Source organism: Pinus tabuliformis, chromosome 6 (genome assembly GCF_031772625.1).
Source record: "Pinus tabuliformis cultivar Carrire ecotype Pingquan chromosome 6, CPIR1, whole genome shotgun sequence".
Taxonomy (NCBI): domain Eukaryota; kingdom Viridiplantae; phylum Streptophyta; class Pinopsida; order Pinales; family Pinaceae; genus Pinus; species Pinus tabuliformis.
In genome coordinates this window covers 2,069,034,304-2,069,055,359 of record NC_142292.1, presented here as the reverse complement: position 1 = coordinate 2,069,055,359, position 21,056 = coordinate 2,069,034,304, and the positions used below count along the sequence as shown (strand labels likewise).

Below are 21,056 nucleotides of genomic sequence, written 5' to 3'. Positions count from 1 at the left end.
AGCCTGGATCTGAGTACCTTTCTTTGAAGATGATGTGTCTTTGATGTGAACCCTTCTTGGATGTACCTTCTTGATGGTTCTAGAAGAGGAGATGGTAATCCTCCTTGTCCTTGATGGATCTGGAACCCTTGCTTGTAGATTTGATGTTTCACCTTTGTGTGCCCTTGCTTCTTGATCTTAATTCTTCAATCTTCTATGTGTTCTTGAGATGCCCTTCCTTGATGTGTCACCTTAGCTTTGATACCATGTTGAAGAATATAGGGCATCTAGGTATGATGAGATTCTTCTGACGATGATAGCTATTTGTGAGCTACTTTTTAATTTTTCTTATTAGCACAATCTTCTCTTATTATTATTAGAATGTGTTCTCTTACTTCATCAAGCAATTACCAAAACAAAAGAGACAAGAATGCAAGATGTTGGCTCTCAACCAGGGAAAAACTTCTCTCTCCTAGAGAGGAAAATCCTTTTGCAAATTTCTCTTATTGAAGCTTCAATTGACAAATGCCAAACCCTAGACCCTTGACCAGTAGATCCTCCGGGCACAAGACACAGTCTCTCTTTTGTACCTTCCCTTATGTTCTTTGACCAAAGCCTTCTTCTGCAGTGCACCTTGATCTCTTCCTTCGTACTTCTTCCGACAATTGATGACATTTTGCTCTTTTTCCTGCAATTGCAAAAACCCTATGTCTCCTTAGAGACCCCTTGTTTGGTGTCTTCCTTTCCTTCTCTACCTCACTTGGCAATCTTCCTTCTCCTTGATATTTACACTGGAGAGAGAGGATCTTATTCCAGTATATTTGGGAGTTAGAGGCTGACCCTTTTAACCCTATTTGCAGATCTTATTTCTTCGCACGTGTGGCTGATCTAGGGCTTGGAATTGACCTTTTTACTTTCTTCTTTCCTTCGCTTTAGGTGTCCCCTTCTTCGCTTGATGAGGAGACTTTGATTGGTGATCTCTTCTAGCCCAATTGAGCTTCTTATGACCGCAATTGCAGATCTGATGTAGCAGCAGAATGAGCCCTTTCTCATTCGCAAGTGTGATAGAAAAGAGCCATAAAACAGTCCCAAAAATTCGGATTTCTTTCTTCTCTCCTTCGCCAGTCTAGAAGCAACCTTTTCTCTTCTTCACACCTCCTTTTGGACTCTCTTCCTCGCTAATTTCAGAGATAGCTTGATGGTCTATCAGTGAGGTCGAAATGACCTATATATAGGAGTTTGTCCCTCCTATTTGGGACGACTTGAGCTGGTAAGGCCGACATGTCCTTAAGTGCACCAAAAATTCATTTGTTTGCGCTGACTTGAAGAGGAGACTTGTCTTTGCTTTGGAGGATCTCTTTTGACATATTTTTTTGACTCTAATACATAGATTTACATATTTTAACATTCCCACATGGGTTGTCAACAATTTCATTGACTCTTTGACTTTCCTAGAAGCAGTTAAACATGTGCCTGACCTATCAAATGGGCAAGAAACCCATTCTTGATAACGACAAAAATAATAATTCTTTTCTTTTACAAGTACAAAGATCAAAATTACATCTATGAAGATTGAACCTAGTTACACTTTCTTCAACAATTCCTTGGAATGAAATTCCTATAAAACAGGGGCAAGTTCCCAAGGGAACAACGCAAGGAATTAGGAGCTTGGGAAGGCTTGAAATTGGCTAAGTGTTGGGCCAGCCTCAGTTAGTCAGGTAGAGGGATAGACTATACACTTGCACGATGTGCTCAGGCTTGAGAAAACATTGTATTTCTTCTCTATTCTTTGATTAATGCCATATAGATAGTAAGGGGATTTGAGAAGTTTATTTCCCCTAGATAAATCTCTGTGTATGTTTGTTAAATATTTGTGCATGTTTATGATATGTGTTCTAGATCGTGAATTTCTTTTCCGCAGATGAGTAGAGTGCATTTGAGTCAAATGATTGAGTAAATTTCATGAACAGTTTCAGATCTACATAGAATTTCTACACCTTGAGAGGGAAATTTTGCTACTTCAGCCTACACACACTTCCCCGTACTTTATTTTTTATTTTATTTGGCTTTTTTGTTGAGTCCTCTTTCTTTAGATAGGTGTCTAGCCATTAGGATTGTTGAAGGAAGGGGGGGTGGCATGATGAAGTAGTTTTTTTTCTTGAGTTTATTTTCTCTTCATCTTTTTAGCCTTTTATTTGGCTTGATTTGACTTTTTGAGGCTTGCATTTTTATTTTTATCTTTCTCGATGACCCTTTTTGGATGATCTTTTGTGAGTTAACCATAATTTAGGGGAAATTCTGTCTCTTATGGATGGGATGGAAAATGAATAGTGTTTAATGGAAAGGATATGTTCACGCTATTCAACCCAATAGTACGTAGTGGTCTTGCTTAATGACACGCTTATTCAAAAGTAATTATGTCCTAGTGGTTAGAAGTAGTAACATGGTAACATTCTTATTAAGTTAAAAGTGATAAAAAAAATTCCTTTAATGTCAACATCTATACAGCAAAATGAAACCTTAGTGTCATTTTCAATTGAGGAGGTTAAGCAATGAAACCATACCAACCACTAATCAAAGCAGCATGAAATATCATGTAGCACATCTAAGATTAGGGGCATGGGGAAATGATATACTATTTGTGAATGACTGATGAGCACAGGAATGTCACTGATGAGTAGGAAATAGCATGTTCAGGATAAATAGAAAATCTCATCCACGCAACAACAAGTCACGCCAACTAAGTGTGTCTCTATGATGGTTGCTTGAAGGGCAGCAATACTTATTGATATACAGAGTGTTGATTTTATTGTGAAGTATTGTTAATTGAATTCAGGTTTTTTGTGTTATTACATTAATGTTACAAACGTTATATCGTAAGGCCAATGTGATTCAAATTATGCAAAAGACACTTTGCTACCTATGTGACGCATCTTGCATTTGCTTCTTCCATATAAATGTAGGTTTTAACCCTGTACAGAAATTACCTGCATACGGATTCTTAAACAAAGAAAATAAACAATGCGAGAGCATAACCCATAAAACACATATGCACAGAGATTTTTCCCTGGATCCCAAAACCGGGACTACCAGCTTGATTTTTCATTATGTTCCTTTCAATGTTACAATACATATTTATACATGCCGAAGCATCCAATACCATGGAACGAAAACCATCGCGTCCAATACCATGGACCAAAAACCATCGCGTCCAAAAAACATGTGCGAAAATCATGCACAAAACCATAAGTGGGTTCGCCCAACCTAACATATGGTCCAAAACCAAAATTTTCCGGGGCGCTGCCCCGGACCCCATAAAGTGGGGTTACGGGTGCCCTTCAAACCCCCTATTAACTACGTGGAAAGAATATGACACAACCCAACAATCTCCCACTTGTTGTTTTCTTTCCACAGGGGGCCACAAGAGAGATTAGTCATTTTCAGCCCTGAGATTCCCATTGCTTCTCTACACCAAGAGAACTTCTCAGAGCTAACAGATTTTGTCAATGCATCTGCAGTATTCTTCAAAGTCTCCACCTTTACTAGCAACACCTTTCTGTCTTCTATCATATCCCTCACAAAGTGATATTGAACATCAATGTGCTTTTTCTTTGAATGATAAGCAGGGTTCTTTGCCAAGAAAATTGCACTTTGGCTGTCACAGTCTATTCTTATAGCTCCCTGTACTAACCCCATACTTGAACACAATCTCTGCAACCAAACTGCTTCCTTGCTTGCATGAGTGGCTGCCATGTATTCTGCCTCTGTAGTTGATAGTGACACTACAGATTGTTTCTTACTCATCCAACTGACTGCACCTCCAAATAGGTTAAACACATACCCACTTGTAGATCTTCTCTGATCCAGATTTCCAGCCCAGTCTGCATCAACAGAGCCATGAATATCCAACACTCTGTCCAATCCTGGTCTTCCTTGGTAGCACAAACCATAATCACTAGTGCCACGCAAATACCTGAAAACCCGCTTCACTGCTGTCCAGTGCTCCTTCCTAGGTTTTGACATAAACCTGCTCAATACTCCCACTGCATGTGCAATGTCTGGTCTAGTACATACCATTGCATACATCAGGCTACCCACTGCACTTGCATATGGAACACGGGACATGTCCTCTTCCTCTTCTTGTGTCTTGGGACACTGTTCAGCAGATAATCTCACACCTACAGGAATAGGAACCTTGACCGGTTTACTATCCTGCATATTAAACCTCTGGAGTATTGTCTCAACATACTTCCTCTGGTTTAACCAGAGCTTCCTCTTTGACCGATCTCTTTTAATTTCCATGCCCAAAATATAGTTTGCAGCACCAAGATCTTTCATGTCGAATTTGGAGGACAATTGGGTCTTCAAATACTGGATAATTTCTTTGTCATTTCCAACCAGCAACATATCATCCACATACAAGACCAGATAAATAATACGGTCACCAATTAATTTAAAATACACACAATGATCTGCTTTGCTTCTGGTGAAGCCAAGTCCCCGTATAAATGTATCAAATTTCTGATACCACATCCTTGGTGACTGTTTTAACCCATACAGAGACTTCTTTAACTTGCATACCAGTTCTTTCTTACCCTTCACCGTAAAGCCTTCAGGTTGCTTCATGTAGATTTCCTCTTCCAAATCCCCGTGAAGAAATGTTGTCTTCACATCCATCTGTTCTACCTCAAAATCAAAAGCAGCAGCAACAAATAAAAGTAATCGAATAGAAGTTACCTTGGCAACAGGAGAAAAAATATCACCAAAATCAATTCCCGGCACCTGGGAATAACCTTTTGCTACCAACCGAGCTTTGTATTTCTCCACCTTTCCTTCTGCATTTGTCTTCTTCTTTAACACCCATTTGCTACCAATGGGTTTCCTTCCAGCTGGCAACTCCACTAGATCCCAAGCCTCATTTTTGTGCAAAGATGCCATTTCATCGACCATGGCCTCTTTCCATAGTTTTCCATCCTCTGAATCCACTGCTTCCTTCACAGTTCTGGGATCATTATCAGTAACAGACAAAGCAAAATTTTAACTGAAAGCAGATGGACTATACCTTTCTGGCTGCCTTCTTTCTCGAACTGATCTTCTCACAGCCGGAGTTTGTGGCTCTTCATCTTCTGATTCCTCCTCTGCTACAGAGTCTGATTCTTCCTCCTTTGGCTCAAACTCTATCTTCTCAGGTTCCTTTGGTTGGACTTCATGTTGAATAACATCTTTTACCTCTCTGAACAACACATCTCGGCTGTACACAACCTTCCGTGTGACTGGGTTCCAAAGCTTATAACTCTTTAAACCATCCTTATACCCAATAAAGATGCACTTTTCAGATTTACTATCCAACTTGGTTCATTTCTCCTTTGGAACATGTACATATGCATCACATCCAAATACCCTTAGATGTGAAGGAGAGGGTTTCTTACCAGTCCATACTTCTTGTGGAGTCTTATCCTCCAACGCTGATGAAGGTGATCTATTGATCAGGTAACATGCAGTATCCACCGCCTCTGCCCAGAATTCCTGTCCTAACCCGGCACCACTGAGCATGCTTCTTGCCCTTTCCATCAACGTCTTGTTCATTCTTTCTGCGACTCCATTTTGCTGAGGTGTATATGGAGTAGTCTTTTGCCGTGCTATACCACACTTCTTACAAAATTCTTCAAATTCCTTGCTGCAAAATTCTCCACCATTATCTGTCCTCAGCACCTTTATCTTCTTCTCTGTCTGATTTTCCACCAGAGCCTTAAATTCTTTAAACCTGTCAAAGACTTCAGATTTCTTCTTAAGAAAATATATCCATGTATTCCTTGAGAAGTCATCTATGAATGATACATAGTACACAGACTTACCCAGTGATGGAACCTTCACAGGTCCAAACACATCACTGTGCACAAGCTCTAATATCTGTTTCGTCCTCTTACCACCAGAGGGGAAACTCACCCGATTCTGCTTCCCATATACACAATTTTCACAGAAATCAAAATCCAGAGAGCTATTATTCATACCTTCTACCATACCTTTACCATGAAGTATTCGAAGGCCCTTCTCTCCAATATGTCCAAGCCTTTGATGCCACAACATGGTCTTCTCTCCAGAGACCACTAGATTCTCTACTCCATTTTCAGGAACCATAGAACTATTGCACCCATCAACAACACTGCTACCTTGCAGCTTGTACAGAGTTCCAATCCGAACTCCCCGCATTAATATCAGTGCTCCTCAAACCATCTTGCAGGTATCTTTCTCGAACACCGTCTTTACACCTGCATCATCCAACTTGCTTACAGAAATCAGATTTCTGGCCAATACAAGAATATGTAGAACACCCGGAAGTGTTCTAACCCTTCCACCTTGCAACTTCAACTTTACTTTTCCCCGACCAATGATTCTAGCCTTCCTGTCATCTCCTAAGAAGACATCACCACCATTGTATTTCTCATACTCGCAGAACCACTCTCTATGGGGAGTGAAGTGAAAGGATGCACCTGAGTCAATCAACCATGCCTCATGATCTACATGTGTACTTGAAGAAGCCAAGTACACATCCCCACCTTCATCTGAGGTGGTTTTCGCCTCTGCAGAAGGAGCATCATCAGATCCCTTTCCTTTATCAGGAGCTTTAGATTTACAATCCCTTCTGAAGTGCCCTTCCTTTCCGCATTTCCAGCACACCACCTTTGTAGATTTTCCTGGAGATTTAGATCTCCATCTAGATTTAGATCTCCCACTCGATGACTTATTTTTGTTTCTGTTCTGGGACCGTCCTCGTACAGACAAGGCATCACCATTCTGGTTGTCCATATTTTTCCGTCTCATCTCCTCCGTCAGCAAGGCTGAGACTATTTCATCAAACTGCAAAGTAGTTGCATTGCTACCTATTGCAATAACCAGACTATCCCACGAATCTGGTAGAGAACACAACAGACTAATGCACTTATCTTCATCTGAAATTTTAATATCAACAGATAATAACTGACTTACCACAGTATTAAACGCATTCAGATGCTCTTTCACCGAGTCTCCATCTTTCATTCTCAGGTTATACAGCTTTTTCCACAGGAACAGTTTATTCACCAGAGACTTAGATTGGTACAAAGTCCCTAACTTGACCCACAAAGCCTTTGCCGTAGCTTCCCCTGATACATTCAGCAATACTGAATTCGAGACACACAATCGTATTGTGCTCTTTGCCTTCTGATCCAACTTCTTCCATTCTTCATCGGTCACTCCCGATGGTTTAGTACCCGGATCTACCGCGATCCACTGATCTTTATCCACCAACAGATCCTCCATCTTGAGTTTCCACAACTCAAAATTCTGACCATTGAACTTCTCAATCTCTATCTTTCCACTGCTCGCCATCTTCTTCCACCACCAGAATCGATCTCGCAGATCTCCCACTGAACAGGGTCTACCATAGGCCTGAGCAAACCCCTCAGCAACAAAGGCGTCCCCTTGAAGCCAAAACAACTCTGATACCAAATGTAGGTTTTAACCCTGTACAAAATTACCTGCATACGAATTCTTAAACAAAGAAAATAAACATTGCGAGAGCATAACCCATAAAACACATATGCACAGAGATTTTTCCCTGGATCCCAAAACCGGGACTACCAGCTTGATTGTTCATTATGTTCCTTTCAATGTTACAATACATATTTATACATGCTGAAACATCCAATACCATGGACCGAAAACCATCGCGTCCAAAAAACATGTGCGAAAATCATGCACAAAATCATAGGTGGGTCCGCCCAACCTAACATATGGTCCAAAACCAAAATTTTCAGGGGCGCTGCCCCGGACCCCATAAAGTGGGATTATGGGTGCCCTTCAAACCCCCTATTAACTACGTGGAAAGAATATAACACAACCCAACAATAAATCTGTTTAGAATTTATGAGGTTTAGGATTATTATCTATATTATTATCTATTTGTATATATTTTTTTTTTAACCAGCGATGGCTTTAGGCATTGTTTATTATAAGGTTGGTATGTAAAAACACGAAGATAGCTAAAGCCAAATAGGGTAATGAAAAACATATCTTCCCTCGAGAGTAGACTTAAAGTAGCTCTTAGAATTGTGTTGTCCATCTAATAAAGTTATGAAATGGTGTTGAGCAGGGATATAGCATGTAAATTTTAGTCGTGGTAGAGCTGAAATGTCTATTTGCATGTTCAAAGAGTTGACAATAAAATGAAATAGACACAATGATGATCAATTTAACATAAGGAAGCATATGCTTTTTCTCTTTCCCCATAGAAACCCTTGTAGTATCCCCTTTCTTTTGTGAAATCTAAGGTTGCACAGTTACTCTTCATCCATTGCATTTTGCACGCTAGTGTGATTAACAGGGATAGCCCTTGTAGCATTTCAGTATAAATAAATTTTAAATTACATACACATTGACATAAATAAATAGTCTAGCTCCTAGAAACCTTGATTTATTGTAGAATTCCTTTCTGGTGATTTAGATCATGTGTCCACTTAACTATAATTTTTATATCTGGTATGATTTTTAATTATTAAATTAGGGGAATTTTATTTTTAGTCGTGGTAGAGCTGAAATGCCTATTTGCATGTTCAAAGAGTTAACAATAAAATGAAATAGACACAATGATGATCGATTTAACGTAAGGGTGCATATGCTTTTTCTCTTTCCCCGTAGAAACCCTTGTAGTATCCCATTTCTTCCGTGAAATCTAAGTTTGCACAGTTACTCTTCATCCATTGGATTTGCACACTAGTGTAATTAACAGGGATAGCCCTCGTAACAGTATAAATAAATTTCCTCGTAATAGTATAAATAAATTTTAAAGTACATACAAATTGACATAAATAAATAGTCTAACTCCTAGAAACCTTAATTTATTGTAGAATTCCTTTATGGTGATTTAGATCATGTGTCCACTTAACTATATTTTTTATATCTCATATAATTTCTTAATTATTAAAATAGGGGCATTTTCCTTATAAAGAATGTTATGACGTGTTGTAGGTATGAATTTGAAAGTGAAATTCAATACAAGACATTAACAACCGATGAAGCTGAAAACTTAATGAAATATCGCAGAAAGAATGAAGAAGGACATGCTAGATGGATAGCGAAAGGGAAAGGAAAAAATGACAATATTGAAGATGTCGATGGACAGCATGAGAATGATGAAACTAGGAAGCAGAAACAAATAAATGAAGAGGATAATAGTGACCATGATGATGAAGAGAAAATGTCCAACCCTGGTGAGAATGATTTACCAAAGGGCATGTTGTTATTATTATTATTATTATTATAGTTCAATATATGCTCACCTTTTCTCCTAAATCCTTTTTCAATATATACTCACCTATTCCACTAAATCCTTTTCATTCTATTACAGTTGATTTCAAATGCCGTTTTTTCTATCGATTTGATAATTTGTTCTTGCAGGCGAAGACTGGGAACACGAGAAGGAATTTACGGATGATGATGACTTGCAGGCAGCTCCTTCAGCTTCTTCTGAAGCCTCCGAGTCTGATGTTCCTTCAGACATGTCGGTGAGTGGCTACTTGCTTCTCCTATCCATTATGCCATTGTTAATTGCATGTTCTCATTCTTGTATTACTGGGCTGGATATGTATCTGAACGTTGTGAACCTTGATATGTATCCCTCATGGGCTTGATTTTGTCCATGTTAGGATAGATTCTGAATTTCGTAATTTTGTGTCCTGAATTTTTGCGGCCAAATTTGGGCTTTAACAACATTTTGGGGGTCTGAATCAGGGGTAAGTACCTTAGATTTTCACTGTTGTGCTTTTTGACAAAGAAAAAATAATTGGAAGTGGAGTTTGTAGGAGAGAGTTATGCTTTTGGTAAGTTGATGGTTGCTTTGTGCACTTCATTGCAAAGCAGAAGCTATGTCAGATATTGTGTCACATGTGGAGATAGCCGTTATTGTCTTCCATAAAGATTAAAGAGGATCAGTAACACTATATAACCTTAATCCTTTCTATTATATCCAAGACAGAAAAGAGGAAAGCACAAGTTGATTGTTGCTTTGTGCACCACAGTACCAAGTACGAAATGTATGACACCTCATTTTGACACGGGGTACCCCTAGTGAATTTTTTCACTCACCTTATTTTTGAGCTTTGATGACAGGGGTATTCTCTTGAGCAGGGATACCTTTAAGGAACTTTGGGAGCTTCTTATGCATGGATGCATGCTCTTGTCACATGCTACATGGAAGATTATAGAGTGTTGTCTTCATTGGTCACCTTTGGAGCTGTGATCTGCACTTATTGGGTTGACCTACACTTGGCAGTCATATGACAGCGATGGATTACTTGCTGTGCATTACATGATGTGGAGGGGTCATTTCCATGACCTTTGGAGGTTCTTTTATCATGAGGCTGATGTGGACATAACTCAAACAATGAGTTGGAAACTTGTAAGATGACATCAAGGGACTGTCCATCCTTTGGTGCATTACTGACCACATGAGGTTGTCCCACATTTTAGTATGAATGCTGGTTTACATTTTTCTTGGGACATCAAACCACCACATTTTGACTCTTCGACTATGTCTTTTGAGGAGGCATCAACATTAACCATCCCCCTTTCAAAGGTGTCACTCATGACTGAGGATGGTTTCCCTTGAGAGTTCCTATGGCCACTTTAGAAGAACGCTAAAGAGTTGACTTGTATTGTTGGAGGAATCTTTTGAAGCTGTATGAGAATTCTTTCACTTTGGAATGCTGCTTACATGTGAGATCTCATTAGAGCCACAAGGTTTTGTGGTATGAGTTGGAAGGGTACTTTTGGATAGCTTGTGGATGGCTCTAATTTGAGATGGAGACATGGATTTATCTTGAAGGGCACTTATGATGATTTGGACAAATGCTTGAAGACTAATGAGCTAGATTTGAGAGTTCAACCCTATTGACCACTGAAGTTGCAGCTGATTTTTTTTTTAAGACTCCGTGCCTGAGGATATGTTAGAGGCTTCAATGTACCATGAGTTCTTATTATCATTGAGTTTTTAAACTCTAGCTTCTTCTTTTCATTTTCTTCTTCAACTTTCAGATTCTGCAACCCTACGGGGATATTGTATAAGTGTCACTACATGATGAATAAAGCCATGTAACAAGCCTAGGGTGTTGGGACTTGATCAACAAGTGAGTACACCTTGGAGTGTTTTAACTTTTTTTGCTTGGTTAATTATTCCTGTTTTTTAGTGGCGAATAATTTTCTAGGTTTTTTCACTCACCACATTACCCCAAAGTCGGGGTGATGTCTTGACGGTTGAGCCCCTAATGCATCTTAGTGTCTAGAGTCAATGTATATTACCATTCTAGGCAGTGTTTTAAAAACCAGCTGGTCTGAACCGGTAACCGGTCAAACCGACCGGTTAGCAAGGCCACCGGGTCAAACCGGCTTAAAAACCCAGTTTACCTCCCCACTTCGTTGTTTTTTTGTCCTAGCCAGTCCTAACCGGTCGGTTTAGGATAGAACCAGCTGGTTTGTGGTCAAACCGGCCGGTTCTGTCCTAAACCAATCAGTTCGCTGCCACGGCCGTGAAGGACCCACACAACGATTTCTCCAAGGTGTTTAGGGTGTTTTGGAGGGAAAGTAAGGGTCCTTTCCCTCCAAAAACACTCTCTCCAAGCCTTTAAGAGGCCCTTCTCCCTCTCATTTGTTTCCCACATCTCATTTGGAGTATTTGTGAGTTTGCTTGGGAGCTTGGAGAGTGTTGAGTTTTTGCTGGAGTAGTCATCTTGGAGGCTTGGAGTTGGAGTTGGAGTTATTTTGGAGATAGTTTGGAGCAGTCAGTGGAGTTCATCTTCAAGAGGAGGCTAAGGAAGCTAGTTTGCATTTCGAGGTAAGGGTTTTCACTTGAAAATTCCTCATTTGACTGCTGTCCATGTATTATTTTTTTTTATGCGTTATAAACTTCTAACTTCTATCATCTATGCTATCAAATCTCTAGTTTTATGCTATCAAATTTTGTAGGCTATATGTGCATTTGTTTTCCTAAATTTAGCTTTGGTTTTCCATGTTTCTTAGCTGCAATTTTTTTTTAAATGGTCGATTTATTTGCAAATTGTAATTATTTCAAGCAAACATGGCTCCAAAAGGAAAGGACAGTGCATGGGCTCATTGTGATGTGATTGATGGAAAAATGATATGCAAATTATGCCATAAATCTATTGGAGATGGGGGTATTCTTAGATTGAAACAACACTTGGCTGGGGTAAGAGGCCAAGTAAAGCCATGTGATGCACCAAATGCAGTGTTAGGTCCTATTAGGGCAGAATACCTTTCCAAGCTTGAAAAGTCTCATGAGGATAAGGCTAGGGAGAAGGCTATCCAAGATGACATTGCAAGGAAGAGGGAATTATTAGAAGCCATGAAAGAGTGGGTATGATGATTATGAGATAAGACTCTTCTATCCCTTCCACCAATGACCCCTTTCACTATGTTCATCCTTTTTTTGGGCAACTATCAAAAGGAACAAAGAGAACAAACATCCAAAGTTATTTCTCATCTTCTGCCAACATTGCCTCTTCTAATCCCACTTCCGCCTAGCCAAGTTGTCAACCCACTTTGGATCAACATTGGAAAAAAAAAATGCAAAAAAACTTCTCATCAATACATTGCTAGATTGTGGTATGATTTAGATATCCCATTTAATGCTGCTCGCTCACCTTATTACCAAGCTATGTGGGACTTTGTTAACGCTGCAAGAAAGGGCTTCAAAGGCCCTAGTATGCATGACTTGAGGGGAGCTCTTTTGCAAAAATAGATTTCTTCCATTGATGAGCATTTGGCTGAGTATAAATAGTCATGGCTCAAAACAGGTTGTTCCATCATGTCAGATGGATGGACTGATGGAAAGAACCGCACCATCTTTAATTTCCTTATTTCTTGCCCTCAAGTAACCATGTTTTTGAGATCAATTGATGCATCTGATAAGGTGAAGGATGTTCCTTATTTCTTGCCCTCAAGGAACCATGTTTTTGAGATCAATTGATGCATCTGATAAGGTGAAGGATGTAACCTTTCTATTTGAGCTTTTAGATGACATTATTCAGGAAGTTGGGGAGCAGAATGTTCTGCAGGTCATCACCGATAATGCCTCAAACTATGTTATTGCTGGAAAGATGCTTGAGTCCAAATATAGGACCATATTTTGGACTCCATGTGTTACACATTGCATAGACCTCATGCTTGAGGACATAGGCAAAGTGGAGGGTAAAAAACACTATAGAGCATGCCAAGTGCATTACAAAATACATTTACAACCACTCATGGATATTGAACTTAATGAAGAAAAACATTGGGGGCAAAGAGCTTGTTAGGCCTGCAGTTACGAGATTTGCAACTCACTTCCTCACATTGCAATGTCTTAATGGTCAACATAAAATCCTGCAGAAAATGTTTTCTTCTGATGAATGGATTGAATCTCGGTGGGCTTGTAGACAAGATGGAATAGACACCAAAAACAAAGTGTTTGACAATTATTTTTGGAAAAGGTCTATAAAGCTTGTGAAAATTACCGAGTCCCTTGTTAACGTGTTAAGGATGGTGGATGGGGAAAAATTGGCCATGGGCTACATTTATGAGGCTATGTATCATGCAAAGGAGCAAATACGAGCAGTTTACAAGGATAGGTTAGCTAAATATGGCTGTATATGGGAGATCATTGATAATATATGTAATAATCAACTCCATCATCCTATACATGTAGCTGGGTATTTTTTGAACCCAAAGTATCATTATAAAGCTCGGCTAGGAGATCTACAGGATGGGGAGGTCAGAGCTGGATTGATTGATTGATTGGAGCGCATGGTCCCTAGCCATGCAGACCAGTTGGAAATACATAGACAACTTACTGTTTTCAGTATGGAAAGTGGTACCTTCGGCAAAACTTGGCAAAGATGGTGAGAGAGGTGGATCAACCAGGTAAGCAATTCTAATTTCCAATTTGTTTTTCTTTTCAAGTTAAAATTGTTTACAAATTTACAATTCAAATTATAAACTAAGTTACTAATTAATGTCTTTTTGCAATTAGAGTCCTCAGCCAAACTTGTAGTGCTTCAGGTTGTGAGTGCAATTGGTTTGTTTTTGAGTGCATACACACGAAGAAGAGAAACCGTTTGGAACAAAAACGGTTAAATGATCTTGTCTTTGTGCAATACAACCTTCGACTAAGGAGGAACCAAATGATGAACAAAACACCTGATCTAGATCCCATTGTGTTGGAAGATATTGATCCAACATCAGAATGGGTGGACGAGACTGAAGATCTTGTGTTTGATGCTGATTTTGATATCGACATGGAATTAGCGGGGGATGAAGTAGATCTGGTGGCGGCATCAGAACCAGGATCAGTAGTGGCATCAAGGAAAGGCAAAGAACCAATGGAAGGCACTAGTTGTGCAGGTCGACAAACTCGTGCTTCCATTAGGTCCACTACTTTTGTTATTGGTGGCATTGCTATTGAGGTTGCAGATCAGGTTGTGCCATCCTTAGACTTTGAACCAGATGATGCCTATGTAGCTCTTGATGATGATCCTATGTCTAGTAGTGGTGATGAACTTGATGATTGATCATGTGTACACTGTAGACTTGTAGTAGGCCAATGGCCTCATAGCTTGCAACATTGTTTTTGGACTTTATAGGGCATTTAGAGCCTCATTGCTTATGTATTTTACTATTTTGTCAATGATATGTATTGCACTCGGTGCCATTTTGATATATTCACCTTTACATGGTATATAAATGAGCAAAATTTGCATATTTTTTCTTTATTGGCTTGGAATCATGGTTTTAAATCTTCAAAATAGTTTTGTTTCATTAAAAAATAATTATTTAATGTATTTTTCTAAAACCGGTTCGTATAGACCTGACTAGTCCCGGTTCAACTGGTTCTAGTTCGAAACTCGATTCATTAGGTGGACTGTTATGGTCACTGGTTCCGCTTTTTAAAACATTGGTTCAATAGGCTCTAACTTTTGCTCCAGAAGTCCATTCTTAGACTTCTATATATCGTTGGAAAGATCTTTTCGAGCACTAGGCAATGGAGAGGGTCTGATCTGGCTCTGGTAGCTTCTATGGATCAGAATTTGGCCCCAAACATCACTGCTATTTGGCTTATGAAGCAACTCGTGACTGAAAAAGCAGTGAGTGACAACACTGCAAGTAAAATATTTTGTAAGATGACTTCAGAAATTAGAAAACAATAGGCTCTTTAGATTCTATAATTTGAGAGTTAGTTGGTCCAGCAAAGGACTTCCCCAAATGCCCAAATCCTGAATAATAACTTATCCAAACTTAGATCTAATTGTTAGATTGATAGAGATACAAAATAATCATAAAATCATCAAGAAATAGAGATACCGATTAGTTCTATCAAATGAAAATGATATTTTAAAAACCCAAAAATTTGTGCAAGATCCCTGTGCACAGATCAATCCTCAAAGGCTATTATTCAACAAATACAAATAAAAACAACAGAGTATTAAGAGCAATATTACCACATAAATCTGAAAGAGGAACACCATGGTCTGAAACCCCAAAGTCTTTGCATTTTATTAACCAAAAAAAAGTTACAAGAGATTTCTCAGAGCAAGTACACGATTCAATGATCGGATCCAAATAATGGAGAGATACCTCTAATTTATAGATAAATTCTCCAACAGCTAGATGGTTTGATCTTCATCAAAGCAATCTCAACTGTTGATGGAGATCAAATGATCTTTTAATCATCACCATTGAAATTAAGTTACTTTTTGAGGAAATTCGAATTTCACTTTTAATTTTTTTCTAATAAACTCAAAAATGATTATTTTGAGTTATTTGCCTCAAAATATTGACTTTAACTTAACTACTAAGGCCCAAGGGTCCAAAATATCTTGAAATTTTCAATATTCCTTTGGTCGGAGACAGAGGATTTGATTTTTCGAGGACCTAAATTAATTAAATTTATGGCTTTAGTATTTTAATTTATTTTAACCAAAAAATTTAATTAATTGACTCATGAGGGGATTATTAAATTTTCCAATCCTCTTAATATTTAGCCTTGGTGTCTAATTATGAGAGACCATGCACTAAACATTTTTTACATCAGAATATTACAATTTAATACATGAAGGGGGGACACCCGTTCGCTATAGACCCTTAACATTTATCCATTTCTACGACACAAAATATGATCTAGGAGACTAAGTGACTTGTAATAAAATAATCTAACCAAATAGTTAGAATTATTTCCAAGTCACTTTTACAGAGACTCGATAAATAACACTAGGACTCATATAAGATCTTGACGACAGAATCCAACCTATCTTTGGGCTGAGGCTGGAGGGATCATGTTTAGAAACAGAGATGAATCGGTGAGAATAAAAACCTTCTAATATAGAAATCATCATTAGTGAGATAAACTTACATAGGTTGTTACATACATTTGTCTTACTAGGGTCATTTACATTACAAAATGCAGAATGAGTTTACAAAACTCTAGTGTACATATAGCTGATAATGATGAATTTGTGGATCATCTGAGTGCTCGGACATGATGGAAATCCTTGTGCGAAAAAATGTACAGCTATTGGGTAGTTGACATGGAGTGGTCAATGCACTGATCAAATTAGATTCGTAATTGAAACTTGCGGTCAAATTTTGAACACGTGGGGTGGGAGAAGATGATGGTAGATCAACAGTTGGGCTTTCAAGTTCTCCATCCTCAACTTGCGTGCATGGCGCTGTTTTATGAGGAGAAGACGAAGAGTCACTCGTAACAACTTTTTCTGTTGCAGATTTAAGAGCTCCATGACCAGTAAATGTTGGGAGACTTTCGAAAGATTCATATTTTGATGGATTTAACGAAATATGAACAAGATATTCAAACATAGCTCGCCTCTTCCCCTCGCCCACACTTTGGGTCAGGCCTGGAATGATGCCTCGGAGATTGATGCAGCTAAAAAGAAAGACAAAAGCATATTTGGCCACATTCAACAGGAAAATGTACCACAAAATGCAAAAGATGGCCACATTTAGCATGTGGGCAAAAGCCAACACGAGCTCTACCCCATTATCATGGCCATCACGCTGGTTCCTATAGGTTCTATGAACCTCCTTCACCATATAGGAACCCATGATTGTCCCAACCCCTAGTGGGCAATGAACCACCCTACCTTAAAAGGGGGTATTTATTGCTACATCTTATGCATCATGCTCTTACCCCTTGAGCCCCAAGCATTGAAACAAAGAAAATCATAAAAAGGCAAAAGACATATAAAGAAGGGTGGAAAAATGAAGGCTGGGCACCTCATGTACCAAGATTGCTCCCTCCTATACATAAACCCAAGTGTGGGCTTCCCTTTTATTTGCTACCCTTGTACCCCAGCATGTGGCCCAGGGCTGCCCCTACTCCATTCACCTATCTGCCACATGCCACCACCTTTTTGAAGGATGTACCTTGAACATATTATCCCTTTTAGGAGTAGAACCACCTAATAGGATACTTGGTTAACCGCATTTGGAGTTTAGGAGACATTAGCACATCTCGAAGCCCATTATGGAAGGGCAGACCATTATGAAGTTTCCGCTTGTGGTTTGTTACCGACCACTTTGTGGGTGATATCCCTAGGATAAATTTTTTCTCCAAGATGGTCCTCAGCCAGCAGTCAACATCCCCTTGTAGCCACCAACTAGCTCATTGTGCCATCTTCTCCACCACTTGAGCCAACCATGTGGTCCCTCTCTCATCTGCCTTGATTGTATGTTTGAAGGTGGGCCTTTCGAATGTAAAGGTGCCTTGTCATTTTGAAATTGAGTATTGTAGTTTGCTTATCATGGATACTTCTAAGCATGGATTAATGGGGGGATTCAGTGGAAAGAATGGGCTAGGTCCGTGCTTTTGTCCCCTAGATCCCTTTTAGGAACTAACCTTGGATTCTAGTCTCGTGGGATCTCTTTTATTGATCATTTGGTTCCAGGGATGGTATTTCGTGGGAAACCTTGATTTTTGTTGCGTGGTCCCGCTCCCTTATCCACTTATATTACCCTCTTTCCACCCATTATTGCCCCATTCATCATTTTTCCTGCCTGGGTCCACATCCCTCCATTAGGTCCACATAGGGTTAGCTTTCCCCTTCCCCTTTCCCACACCGTAGGTGATGGTCTGGAATGAAGCCCGGAGGTTGATGCAGCTAAAAAGAAAGTTGAAATCATATATGGCCACATTTAACAGGAAAAGTACCACAAAATGCAAAAGATGGGTGAGACAAAAACATTTAGCATGTGGGCAAAAGCTAATACATGAGCTCTACCCCATAATCATGGTCTTCACCCTGGTTCCTACAAGTTCTGTGAGCCTTCTTCATCATATAGGAAACCATGATTGTCTCAACCCCTGGTGGGCGATGAACCGCCCCACCTTAAAAAGGGGATTCCATTGCTATATCTTACACATAATACTCTAACCCCTTGAGCCCCGAGCAGTGAATCAAAGAGAATCATAAAAATGGTAGAAGGCATAAAAGAAGGGTGGAAAAATCAAGGTCGGGGCACCTCGTGTACCACAATTGCTCACTCATATACATTATAAACCCAAGTGTGGGATTCCCTCTTATTAACTACCCTTGTACCCTAGCATGTGACCCAGGGTTGCCCATTCTCATTCCCTACTTCATTCACTTATTTGGCACATGCCACAACATTTTGAAGGATGCACCTTGACTATATTATCCCCTTTTGAAGTAGAAACCACCTAATAGGGAACTTGGTTAACCCCATTTGAAGTTTAAGAGAAAGGCAGGCCATTATGAAGTCTCCAACTGTGGTCCATGGTTAGGTAAGCTAATTTACTCTATTTCCCTAATGACTTGTTATACTGGAAGCCTAGGGGATGCATTGGATCTTACGTAAGATTGCAGATGGTTTCCATTTGGGTTTGGTCTCCCTATACGAAGTCCTAATCCTCCAGAGGGTTACATTGGCACATGTAGGGTGAGCGTTGAGATCCATGGGCCTCCACAACAACATATCGCACTCCATGGATCCCCATAGCCATTCAGAGATTGCCCGTGGTTCACTTATTTGACGAGGAGGATGCACCTGATCCATCATGCCCATCTGGCCCTAGATCTGCACCATACACTTGGTAGATGATCCAGGACTTGCACGATGATGTGGCATCACCTACACCATCATCCTAGCCCTTGCAGGCGATCTACATGCATCTTCGATTTGTTTGGAGACCCATGAGGACACTTGTGTGCCCCCACGTCATTTGGAGAACCACAAGTTATTACAAGGGGCCAACCCCTTGCCCACTGCTTTTGAGGGTCCTATTATTCATTGTAGCACCCATGGACCTCATTAGGCCTCTTAGAGGGCCCTACGGCATGCGTAGATTATTATTTGACTTCTTGAGAGGCTTATTTTTCATTTATGAGCTAGTTTGGTGGGCTTGTCACCAGAAGTTTGTTGAATTTTCTAAGTCTATTCGTTTGAAAATTAATCTATATTCTACTGGTTTATTTCTTCTACTTGTAAATTCTGAACAAGTTATTTAAAACCGAAATAAACACAATACAATCACAACATCTAAAGATCATTAACTAAAAGAAAACAAACACACAAGTGACATCGTTATTTTTGGACAAATGTCCTCGGAAAAACCCAATGCGAGAAAACTGATGCAGCTATTCTGAGGGTGATATAATTATTCAGTCTTTTTGAGTACAATTGGGTGTCTAACTGGCTCACTCGATAGAGAAAAATACACGGCAACAATACCTCTATATTTGGAAACAGGTACTCAGAAAACCTGTCCCACGAAACCCTCTCCGGCACAACTGAAGCTCAGCGTTGGCCCTTCTGGCCTCTGCGTCAGTCTCCTGCTAACTTGTGTTAGCCCTAGGACCCTCTGTGTTAGCCCTCTGAGGCACTGCACAGCCTCTGGGACCCTCCACGTCACTCCAACAGCCTTTGCGTGGATGACGTAACCCCTCTGGCTTCTGCGCTGACTCTGCTAGGCTCTGCATAGCCTGGACTGGCTGCTGCTCTTACCCTCTTTGCTTTTGCGCTGGTCTCCTAGTACTGTCTCTGCCTCTCTGCCTCGTACTCACTGCCCCTCGTTGTTGATCACTGATTCAACTTTTATTAACAACCCCATTGTAGCAAAATGAATGACTGATCACTCTGGTGTATCTTCCAACTGACCCTCAAGCCTCCTATTATACTTTTTGTGTTGGTCCTTCAACAGCCGAGATTAATTCTCTAATCAATAGCTAAGATTAGATTTGGCTTGATCCATGACTTTTGGAACCTTCTAACCCAATTTTATATTAATACCCATTAATATTTTATTTTTTCTAAGTTTAGACTTAGGAACTCCATTAAAAATATTAATTATTTTAGTATCACCCAAACCAATTAGAATATGCCCAAACCATTTCTCGGTCTTGGAGATCTCATGTGCTTTAGCCTCTCCCCCAATTTTCATGGCTAGAACACATCCGATGCTACCCCAAATCAATACTCCCTCTTAGCGAGGACTATGCTCTAGTAATACTCCTCATTGAGCATCATTCTGATTATACGACACCGGTACTTGTGCTGATGCTAGGTCTCCCCGCCCAACATTCTCTACACTACTGCATCCTCTACTGCTGCCCATGGCCCTTCCACTGCGACTGTTGCATCCGTATGACAACTCCCTCTAAATCCGTGCTGTTGCTGGTCCATACTCCCAACGCTACATCTGCACTGCAAACCCCTCTCATCATGCTGCATCGTGCTACTGCATACTGCTATTGCACTGCAACTTAGTTACTGAGAAGTAAGTAATTGATCCACCCAACTTCTGACATCCCTGTCAGGCTAGAAACACTCCTGATGCTGAATCTCTCTCTGTCGCTCACAAGTGCTCCCTCTACTGACCTCTGCGCTACTACAACAATTCTCTGCATCTCGCACTGCTGCAACCTACTAGCCTTGCGCTGCCCAGGGACTCTTGCATTGTAGCACTCTTTGCCGCTTCATCTGCATTTGTCTCTATCGACATCTGTCAGTCCTGCTAC

The 21,056-nt window shown here is 39.9% G+C and overlaps 1 protein-coding gene across 4 annotated transcripts in view; it reads left to right on the top strand.

Annotated features, from left to right (window-relative positions):
• LOC149267521 (uncharacterized) overlaps nucleotides 1-21,056 on the top strand; it is a 473,448-nt gene that overhangs the window by 147,590 nt on the left and 304,802 nt on the right. For all 4 annotated transcript variants that reach the window (XM_089433325.1, XM_089433324.1, XM_089433323.1 and 1 more), the window contains exons 4-5: nucleotides 8,986-9,227; nucleotides 9,415-9,521. In XM_089433325.1, coding sequence (XP_089289451.1) covers nucleotides 8,986-9,227; nucleotides 9,415-9,521 — 349 coding nt within the window. The remainder of the gene's footprint in view (nucleotides 1-8,985; nucleotides 9,228-9,414; nucleotides 9,522-21,056) is intronic.